At 56.0% G+C, this 10,965-nt stretch overlaps 1 protein-coding gene across 2 annotated transcripts in view; it reads right to left on the bottom strand.

Annotated features, from left to right (window-relative positions):
* The window catches only part of GRAMD2A (GRAM domain containing 2A), a 63,084-nt gene extending 61,909 nt beyond the window's left edge, over positions 1 to 1,175 (bottom strand). The window contains exons 1-2 of one of the 2 annotated variants that reach the window (XM_019499369.2): positions 606 to 1,071; positions 8 to 81 (exon numbers count right to left, since the gene is read on the bottom strand). Coding sequence is in view for 1 of the 2 variants with exons in the window: in XM_014604486.3 (XP_014459972.1) it covers positions 1,123 to 1,142 (20 nt within the window). In the remaining variant the exon portion in view is untranslated. Of the gene's footprint in view, positions 1 to 7; positions 82 to 605; positions 1,072 to 1,122 lie in introns of those variants that run through there. The other variant, XM_014604486.3, reaches the window with a different exon arrangement.
* Between the last annotated feature and the right edge of the window lie 9,790 nt (positions 1,176 to 10,965).

Raw genomic sequence — 10,965 nt, 5'->3', positions numbered from 1 at the left:
AAGTCACCTGCTCGCTATGAATGCAGAGCTGTCTGGGTTGAGATGGGCCACGCTCCTTCTTCCCAGCTGGTGATCCTAGGACTAAATGCACAGAAATGTTTTAAATCCTGGACACCGATGCAACAAGTGCTGAAGGCATGAAACCACCCAGCGTGAAGAAGTCTCAGAGATCCAAGCCCCGCAGCCCTGGTCCCAAACAGATGATTCCCACGTGCCAAAGAAAACAGCCTCAGTCACAGAGAAAGTGCTGGGCGAGCTGAGACAATTAACGTGCAGTGTGCCAGGAAGGGGAAGGGGGGAGGAAATTAGACAGCCCATCCATACAAGCGAGGAATGAAACATAAGAAAGGAAAGCAAACAACGCAGATCCTGCCTGTGCCCCAGAGTCTCGGCAGAGCTGCCTTCCCCTTCTGGGAAACGGCGAGTCCCGGCTGCCAGGCCCGATGCGAGGCAAACAGGAGCGTTTTCCACTAGACGCAGCGAAGGGAGTCATTAGCATGCTGGGAAAAGCTCCAGGAGCCTGGCGAACGCATCAGGCGCCGGGTCTGCTCCAACACAATACCAGGGAGAAGAGGGAAACAAAGTGGGGGGGAAACTTTCCAGACCGTCTCCATCAAAGCCTGGCGCCTCTCCTGCTTCACCAGCCCCTGCCGTCGGCTCCACGCACCCGGGGAGGCCGCGGGGGGCGCGCGGCTGCCAACCCCCACAGGGAGCCTGGGGGCACCAGAGCCCCGAGCTGCCGACGTGTCCGGCCCGCGGCGCCGCAGGCACGGCCCAGCGAGGCTCGCGCCCGGGCTTTCTGCAGGACGGCGGCGGCCGGCGCGCACAGCAGGGATCGTGCCCGGAGAAATGGCAAGAAACCGCAAGGCCGGCCTGCCCCGCCGCGGCGGCACCCCTGCTGCGCGCCCCGGGCTGGCACGTGCCCGGCCTGGCACCGCTCCTGGGCACCGTGGCAAGGAAGGTGCCGCCGTCCTTCCCGGCTCGGGGGCTGCAGCGCCGCCACGCCCGATGCCCGGGGCAGGGGCACCCCCGCAGGCGGCCCGGCGCAAGGAGCGGGGTCCCGCGGCCGGGACAGGGGACGGGGGACGGAGCCCTCCCCTCCCCTCCCCGCGCCGCGCCTACCTGTGCGCCGGCGCCGTCATGCCCCGCGGCTGCCCGCGCTCTGCTCTGCCCTGCCCCGCCCGCGCCCGCCCCGCAGCCGGCCGCTCGCCCGCCCCGCCCCGCGCCCACTCATTGGGCGCCGCCGGCCACGCCCCCGCGCCGGCATCACGTCTCCGCGCGCTGCCATTGGCTGCCCCACGCCCCGCCTCCAAGCGGCCTCCCCGTGCTCAGGTGAGAGGCGGGGCCCGGCCGAGGAGCTACCTGCTTCTTAAAGGGGCCGCGGCCGCGAGCGGCTCGAGCGGGGAGGGGCAGCGGCATCCCCTGCTCCCCCGGGGCTGGCTGCGGGGAAGCCCGGCGGCTGCTGCTGGGGGGATCCGGCCTCGCCCTTGCACTCTGCACCCATCACACCGCGTGCGAGCTCGTCACACCATATGCAATCATCACACCGTGTGCGCACCCGTGACACCATCATGCCGTGCACCCTCATGACGCCGTGTGCCCCTCACATGGCGTGTACCCATCGGGCCGTGCACCCCCATCACAGCGTGCGCCCATCCCGCCACCCCCACGCTGTGTTCACCCCTCACGCCACGCGGGCCCCCACCACGCCGTGTGCGCGCCCACCACGCCCGGCATGAGGATGCTGGAGCCGCGGTTGGCCGGGGCCAGGCCGCAAGGCTGTCGTGCCCGCGTGCCGCGTCGCCCACCGTTGCTTTTAAGCAGTCCCCATCCACAGCCGCACGGAGCGCGGGAGCCCCTGGTCGGCCTCCTCCTGGCTGCGCATCCACGGGGCGGGGAAGGCAAGGGCAGTGGGAGCAGGGACTGGGCGAGTGTGGGGCTGCCTTCCTGGCACCCCTCCAGGCCGCTTCCCTGGTCGGCACCTGCAGGCCCTTGGACTCGCTCGGGGGCAGCCGGCTCCGGTCCGTGTCCCCTTCTGGATCCCTTCGTATTCCCAGGGATGCAGGTTTCCCATTCACCTTGGAAAAACTTGGAGTTTCTCATTTTAAAAAGAAACAAGGAGAAGATTTTCTCTTCTTAAGGAGAAAAATGCAGATTTTCTCCTTTAAAGGAGAAAAACACAGAACTTGGTGGGTCTCCCTTTGGGAGTTTTGGTCTGCAAGGGGCTGGGGGAGCGGGAGGAGGGCAATCAGGCAAGGGGCACCACGCGCATATGCGCACACACCGGGGACGCATGTACCGTGGGTCTCCAGTGCCCAGGGGCCAATGCCTGCATTTGCGCCCCGCCCCGTCTGCAGCCAATTGCCAAGCGGTGGGGAGGGTTCCTGGCAGCCGATCCTCGAGCCTTCAAACAATGGTGAAAAAACCAGAAGTGCCACTGGGGGACCCAGTACTCCCTGGAAGGCACGGCCAGCGCCCCCTCCTCCGAGCCAGTGCCCGGGGGCATGGTCCGCCCGATCAGTATGCCACTGGTGGACACACATGCATGTGGCAGCCAGGCAGCCTGGAGAGCAGCTCCCACAGTCCCCCACCGTCTGGAGGAGGGGGTGGAACTGAGGCCCCCATAGTGAGGGACGGAGGGAGGGAATTGGGCAGGGTGGGGCTGGGGGCGCTGCCTTGCCAGAGCAGTGCGTGGGGCCTGGGGCTTGGGGGCTGGGGCTGGGGCAGGAATGTGCGGCCGCGGGGCCCAGCTGGGGAGTGGGGTGCAACCACAGGTGGTTCATCTGGGAGGGGCTGCGTGCACCCTCCGGGAGGGCATGGGGGCATGTGCCCCCCAGATTTGTGTGCAGGGCAGGAGCAGATGCAGGCTGGCAGATGCAGGGGCAGGGCTGGGGGGGCCCTTGGGTTGGGAGTGAGGGGCACCAGCAGGGCTTGGGGGGCTGTGACTTGGGAGTGAGAGGCTATGGCAGGGGCAGGGCACCAGCTTTTCAGGGCTGCTCAGTGCCACAAAGCAGTGAGGGGGGACAGCCAGAGCTGGACCCACATCCTGATGAGCAAAGGGGGAGAGGGAGCTGTGATTTTCCATGATAAAAAGCCCCAAATCAAGTGCCAAAATGTATAGGTATTTAGAACTTATTTTATTATAGTGATTGAGGCACTGGTAGGCTTCCAAATTCTGTTAACATTGTAAATATATATATATAGAGAGAGAGAGAGAGAGAGAGAAACTATATATAGATATAGATATCTATACATCTATATACCTATATATATATTGATTTTTCATTTTAATCAAGGAAAAACTCAGATTTGGGGGATTTTAATCAGAGAATTTGCAGGTTTGTTTTAATCAGAGAATTTGCTATTTTTAAACGGAGAAAACCAGGATCCCTGCTTATTACCCTGGGACCCTCGCTCCCTACTGACTGAGATCAAGGCCACAGTCAGCAGTGGGCAGGTCTCATTCTCTGTGAAGGGCCAGCGCTTTGGCAGAAGGAGAAGTTAACTTCAGCTGGGTCTGTCTCAGCAGCTGGGCCTGAGGCTGGCTCCCGCCTAGGCCACTTGGCATCCATGGAGTAAAATCAGCTGGCCTTGCAGCTGCCCTCATCAGGATGTTGCAGGTTTGTCCGGCACGGAGGAGTCCTGACCAGCCTGATTCATTTCAGCCCTTCCCGCACTATATTCTGGGGAGCCTCAATGACACGGCATGGTGGTCCTTGGGACTCTCCCAAGCAGGCAGAAGTAGTCTCTACCTCAGGAATTTCTCTTGCTCCCATTTCTCTGACTCACTAGGCAGCTCCTCATTTCCTTCCGTGTTTTGTTTTTTAGTGACCTCCCTGCTTAAGGGGGGCTTAAAGTGTTTTCATGCTTAAGACATAGCAAATAGACCTGTGTCATACGGCGGCAGGAAGCAGGAGAGCAAATGGGACAACTGGGGGTTTCCCCCGGGTTTCTCTCCCACTTGCCGCCTCCAGCATTTGAGGTCTAGGAAGTTCCTATTCAGAGGCTGCATGTACCCTTAACTCCTACGTTCGGTAGCTACCGATGCACCTTTCCTCCAAGAATCTGTCTACTCATTTTTTGAATCTGGTTCAACCATTGACTTCTGCAACATCTTGTGACAACAAGTTTCACACGCTTCAATGACACACGGTATGAAAAAAAGAACTTCCTTTTGTTAGTTTTAAACTTACTACCTTCCAGTTTCATTCACATGTAGGGAGCCTCAGTGCCCTGTGTCTGGGCCACTCATTTTCCCCTGGGAGATGTCAGCTGATACCCAACAGATGTGGCTACATTTAACACCCACTCAAGTTTCGTGTGTCACCCACCAACTGCCTACCAGCACTTGGGGACAGGATGGAGCCCAGCCTGCTTCCCCAATCTCTGATTATGTCAATTGACTCATGAGAATATAAGAGACCCACCGGGCCCTTCCCAGGGATATATTCTCACCAGGGACCCACTCCAGCCCCAAACCCAAATGAAATCAAAACCCCTGCCCCAGGAGAGAAAGCCCCCCAGGCCTCAGCCCCATCCCTCCCCAAACACTGTGGAGAAAAGAGAGGCCTTGCTAAAGTTAGCATTTAAAATGGCAAAAACTAGGCTGGTTATGGAACACCCTGGTGGCAGTTGTTCATAAATACCAATTAGCACAGGATCTAAGTGCTAAATTGCATGCTCTTGCACAGCTTTTAATACAGCCTCAATTTCATTTCTTTAATCTCTCCTTAGATCAGACAGTGCCCTCCACCCTTTACAACAGCTTATCTAGAGCACTGCAATCCTCCCAGCTGTGGTAGGGGCAGAATAACAGCCTCCATTGTTTCTCTGCTCTGTTTTATTCCCCAAGCCTGGTTACTTCTCTGTAGTTCCTCCTCGAGCAATCCACATGTCCAAGTCTGGGCTGTTGGGAGAAAGTGGGGGAGTTCTGCTCTATAACAGATTTTGACACTACAAGCAAAACCCCAGGGCCCCAAGTCCTTCCTGCACAGCTGGTACAGAGGCCTGTAAGGCAGCCAGAAGGCTCCCTCAGAGAATAACTTGGCTCAGGCGATATCACAGATGAAACCTTAACATAGAACTGGCATTTACTGGGTCAGACCATTGGCCCATTTTGCTCAGTATCTGGTGTCACACAGTGGCAGAGAGCAAATGCTGAAAGGGAACGTGAACAGGGTATGACCAGGGCTTTTGCCTGCCACTGTTTCCCTCCTGCTTGCAGCAATTGAGGTCTAGGAAGTTCTGCTTCAGAGGCTGTGCCCCTAACTCCTGTGCTCAATAGCTACGGATGCCCCTTTCTTCCTCGGTGCATTAAATTAACGTGCCAAAACATACACATAGATGCTCCCAGTAGACACTCAAATTGCTCTGTCAGCCTAGGCATCAGGGGGCCACAGCGGGTAGGGAGAGCTGTCCTGGCTCAGCAGGACATTGTCTCCCAGCCCCACGGAGTTCAGGACCCATCCCAATCTCTGCAAGGCAGAGAGGGCTGTTCTGGCTGCCAGGCAGCTGCCTCCCTGCCCTGTGGAGATCGGGACTCATCCCAATTTCCACAGGACTGGAAGACAGCTGCCTGGCAGGAGGGACAGCTCTCCCAGCCACGTGGAGATCATGATTGGTCCTGATCTCCATGTGGCTGGGTTCCTCCTCCAAATTTGATCCTGATGGGCGCACATTCAGATGCATGCAGGCTCATTCATTGCACATGCAGACACCCCCACTGTGTGAAAAAGAACTTCCTACGTATTCATTTCATTTTATGACCCAAATTTCCTGTATTGTGAGAGATAGTAAATAATAAATTCCTGTTTGCTTTCTCTTCCCCATTGAAGCTTCTTTTGTGCATGGAGGCAAACTACCCTTTCCCCCAACACACACCTGACAGCAGGGCAGGAAGCCTGTGCAGCAGCTCTCTGAGATTAGTGCTGTTTCTTTCTAGCAGACTATCAAGACCAAGGCCAGTACCAGGGTTAACACAGGATATTGCAACAGAACCCAATAAACAGGGCTGATTATGGCACCGACGTGCTCAAACAACAAAATTTTAAATTCAGAGACTATCGAACAACAGCTATCAAGGGAATTAGTCAGTGTTTGCTAACAGAACTCAGGAGGCATCTTTTGCACAAGAATAGATGAGATGGTGATGGGTATGTGACCAAGTGACATGATGCAGAAGTGTCATTTAGTCAGCTGGCAGTCTGTAATCAGGCCACTGAGCCCATCACCTCCTTGATTCAGCCCTGAGCTTCTCTCCAGCCCCTTCTTTGTGCCCTAAAAGATGCAAGTTCTGCTTTTATGAGTGGCTGGTGGTATCACAGGAAATGGCAAAGCAGATGCCTGCATCATTAAAAGAGCCCATGGGACTCTTTGAAAGAGTAGGTGTTATCCCCAAGGCCCTGGCCAACTTCCAGGAGGCCTAATTATGTTCTGTCAACCTGGATTCCCTCTGAGTTTCACAGTAATCTCTTTCCTTCCTAAGGAGCTGGAACCAAATGGTTCTCCAGCAGAAAGGACTGCCATGTTCCTGCGTATTGTTCAAGAGGTACCAGGCTCCACCTCAGCAGTGGCTGCACTATTGCCCTTTACTGAAAGCATGGGGGAATACAGGAATTAGCCCCTGGGGTCTATCACTGAGGCACTTTGGCAATGCTCAGTGCAAGAGTGGGTGCTGGGTAGGTGGCGAACCCTTATTCATGGAGGAAAGGTTTTGTGACTGTAGCCAATTCATGTCTCCTGAGCCTGCACTTTGCCTGTTTTGAACTGGGGCCAAAGCCTGAGCTGATTTAAATTCTTGCAGTGCCTTTGACTTTCCCTGGCTGAGGTGCTGCTTCCTCCTCGTGGTCCTAATGAAATCGGTAGGAGTTTTGCTCCCACATGGCTCATATCAAGTAGGCTCCAATTTCCAAGAGCTTCACCCAGCTCTAAGGAGCAGGCCCATCCCACCCCTCGGGGTCCAACACTCTCAGCCACCTCTCCTCTTCTAGGGGAGTCATGAGCCCGCTGGTCATTGACCTGGATCTCCCAGGTGGAGTTTCCTAAGGAAAAAGGTGAGAAACCTGATGACTGCCACAGTTAGCCTCATTGCGTGGAGAGGAATAGGGAAGAGATCACCAGGGGCAGCCAAACCTCTGGGATAATGTGCTTACATGGTGTCTGCTCAGACTGGAAGGCTCTGTATTTGACATAATTTAGGTCGGATCTCCAAAGCACCCAGGGAAAGCTGGGGAAGCTGTTCTGAACATTACAGGGGGCCTCCCACTGGCACCCAAAAGTAGTGGCCTCTTCTGGCACGCTGGCTCCCAGTTCTTGGGGGACTGGATACTTGCCAGCTTGCAGAGGGCACCCTGTGGGGACCATCTGCTCTGCCTCACCACTTGCTCTCCTTTGTGCTTCAAGCTCTTCAGATAGAACTGGTTAGCAAAGTGACAGCATTACCCTTATTTAGCAGATGGCAGAGTCCCACTGTCACTTGAATCAGACAGCTACATCTCTCGAGGGAGCTGTGGGAATGCCCGTGCTGTGCATGGCAACACTGCCCACCTGCTGGTCAGCAAGGCACTGGGAAAGAACAGCTCAGGCTATAACTATCTGCTGCCATTCTGCACCTGCGTGCCATCCCCAGCTCTGCCACTAATATGCCCAGTAACATTGGGCACATCACCTACCCTTGCTTCCTTTGTCTGTTTGGCCTGTAGGATCTTCAGGGTGGGGACTGGCTCTCAGCCTGTGTTTGCAACAAGAGTATTAGGGTGGCTAAGGAGCTGCGAGGCTTATTAAAGTGCATGTGATGACTTGAGTCCCTCACAGCACTGCAGAGGGGGCCAGGCTTAGCCTCACCCGTGTGCACCCAGGATGCTGTTAAGACTGTGAAATACCCACTGGCTGTTGTTTGGCAGCTAAGTGTTTTCTTCAGACCCTGGACCCTTCAACAGATAGGATCAGGCTCCCAGAGAGTAGATACTGTTTACCAGGGGAGTCTTGCTTCCTTCCCTCTGCCCTTGTTTGAGCCCTGCAGCTGAAAACTGAAGGCTGGGGCTATCAAAGGGGATGACAGGAATGGGGTGCCCTGCTCCCATGGCGCATTGCTGGAATCGGGGCAACTGGCTTCTCTGACAACCCCGGACAAGCCCGCCTGGAAGGGGAGAGGTGCTGCTAGTTCCCCAGCCAGTCCCAGTGCAGTCAAACAACAGCAGGCTCTGGCGAGCCGCTCTGTGGTGCTCACCCAGCACCTGTCCACAGGGGACACAGTAATGGGGCTGGTCTCCCTACAGGGGAAACTCCAGGGGAGTCCATCTGAGAAGGGATCTGTCCCAGGATCTTTTGATCCCGGCCCCCAGATGGTAATTTCTCCAAACCCGCCTCAACAAGCCGTTAATGGAAAGTCAGAGGCAGTGGTAGCAGCCCAGATCTTCAAACCCTCAAAAGCAGGAAAAATTTTCCTCGGCTTAGCGCTGTTAGCACCTTCTTATCAGCTTCTCCTGTCACAGGGCTGGCAGGGCCACAGCCCGCACACACAGCCTTTGCCCCTGGGCTTCACCCGCTCACAGGAGCCATTTATCCTACCCGGCCTGGGATCCAGGAAGTGTTGAAGTCGTCCCAGACGTGCGGAGCACCCTTTGTGGACCACCCTCCTCACAGGATCCGGCCCCTTGGAATAACGGATGCTTTGCACCTCTTGGAGAAGCTCAGCCCCGGACTGCAGATTCATCCCTTTCTCTGAGCAGCACTGGATCAAGCTGTTAGTGCCTGCACAGCAATGAGAGATGGTGGTAGACAACCCAGCTGGCTGTGCTGAGGGGAGAAGGGCCCTGGGGGATTCCAGTAGGGTCATATGAGACCCCAACTAACCCCTCACTTGCACTGCCTTGACCAGGGCTGGAGAGATCACATAGGGCTGCCGGTCCCTGGATGTGTGAACTCATGGGAGTGGGAGGCCACAGGCCCTGAGTGACTAAGGTGATGCCTGCATGCCATCCCTGGGCTGTCCAGGGCGGGACACCCGCACGCATGCCTTGACCCTTTGACATGCTCTGTATCAGGAGGCATAGGGCAGAGGCTGCCCTGAGGCATCCTTCCTCAGCTTGGTCTCCTCTGTGCTCGACAGCAACCGTGGGGGTGTCTGTAGAGCAACTTCACCTGTTCATTTCCAGGTTTGGCACACGGGAGCAGGAGCTGGAGAGGAGAGTAGGGGTGGGCTTAGGGGGGCCCTGCCAGGATGGTCTGGGAATGCAGCATAGACATCAGTGCTCCAAGGGATGGCACATGTGACTTGCACAGCTCAGGACTTTCTAAGCAAGAGACGGCCTGACTGCACCTGGGAATCTGGGCTGAGGGCGTGGATGTCACCGGGCCTGAGCCCTGCCAGACATGAAGCTGCTTGCATGGTTTTGTAAACTGACTTCAAGTTTTGCTCCACCCTCGTGGACCCCGCTGAGTTGATACTTGCACTCCCAAAGCCTGTGTCTGTCACCAGTGACAACCATCAGGCGCCCATGCTCCTCTCCCAGGGCCAACCAGGAGCCCGTGGGCCTGATTCTGAGCCCACTTGTGCTGTCGTAATGCCGTTGGACCTGACTGTCATCTTACTTGCACTGGGATAAATCTGCAGCATCTCGTTCACAGCATAACACTAGTGTGAGGTTGCTCTAACAGGTCAAGCCCGGTTAGCAGTGGGCAGATCTCGCTCTTCTTCCAGGGCCAGTGCTTTGCAAGAAGGAGAGGCTAACTTTGGCTGGATCTGACTCAGAAGCTGGGCCTGACCCTGGCTCCTGCCTAGGCCGCTTGGCACCCAGGAAGTAGAGGACAGCTGCAAGGCCAATCAGCTCGTCAGGCTGCTGAGGGTTTGCCCGGGGTGGAGGAGTCCTGGACCAGCCTGATTCATTTCAGCCCTTTCTGGACCCCCCCACACCCTGCAACAGATACAGGAGCAGGCTGGCGCTGTATTCTGGGGAGCCCCCATGGCACTGCATAGTGGTCCTGGGGCTCTCAAAAGCAGATAGAAGTAGTTTCTACCTTAGTAATTTCTCTCCCTCTCATCTCTTTGCCTCACCAGGTAGCTTTTTCAGCCACAGCCCTACCACTGGCAAAGAGCCTTTCCAGGACAACCCAGTGGGAGGAAGTGCTATAGTTAGCTCTGCACCAGAACCCAGATGGCCTCCTAGGTGTCCTCCAGATGTCTTAGCAATTGTGGGGGGGGGGCAAGCGGGTGTCCCATAATAATCCAGAGAGACAGGAAGCAAAGGGGTAGGGGTGCAGCTGTGGGAAGTGGGGCCTCCAATATTATCACAAGGTCCGTCAGCGAGCGGATGAATCTCCCACGTTCACCGAGGTGCTGCCATCACTGAGCATTTCCTGGTTAGCCAAGGCTTAGCTGTTTTTTTTTGCTGAGACCGTTTCCTGATTCTCAGCGCCTGCCATTTCTGAGGCCACCTCCCATGCTCTGGAAGTGAACAAGACCTTGCTACGGGACCGCACGTCTGCTCCAGGAAGCTATTTTTAGCATGTATTGCTAAATAAAGGTTTTCTGCAAGGTGTGTCATGCAGCCAGAGGAGATGGGCCAGACTCAGTGATGACATAAAAGGTGGCATATGGAATTGATCTATATGTGTGGGGACTTAGCTGGCCTCTATCTGTTAACGCAGTGTTGGAGGGCACCACGGGCATTCAAAATGGAAGCAAAATCTGTCTCTCTGGCCTCTCAGCCTGTAGTTTACAGGGTGTTTGCATGTGAGTGGGTGTGTTCTGTGTGCTGAGGTGCTCTGGGTGTGGGGGAAAGTCACTGTGTTGTGTGCGTAGGCTGGTGTGCAGGTGTGAGTCGGCGTGTTATGCTTGCATAAAGAGCCGTGAGCTGAGGGTTGCATGTGACTGAGTGCAGTGAGGTCTATAATCTCTGAACTCTTGCAGGATTAAGTTCCACAGTCTCAATCCTGCCCCGGTCAACAGTTTCATTGTGCCAGTAA

The sequence above is a fragment of the Alligator mississippiensis genome, chromosome 11 (genome assembly GCF_030867095.1).
Source record: "Alligator mississippiensis isolate rAllMis1 chromosome 11, rAllMis1, whole genome shotgun sequence".
Lineage (NCBI taxonomy): Eukaryota > Metazoa > Chordata > Crocodylia > Alligatoridae > Alligator > Alligator mississippiensis.
This window is presented reverse-complemented; position numbering and strand designations above follow the sequence as displayed.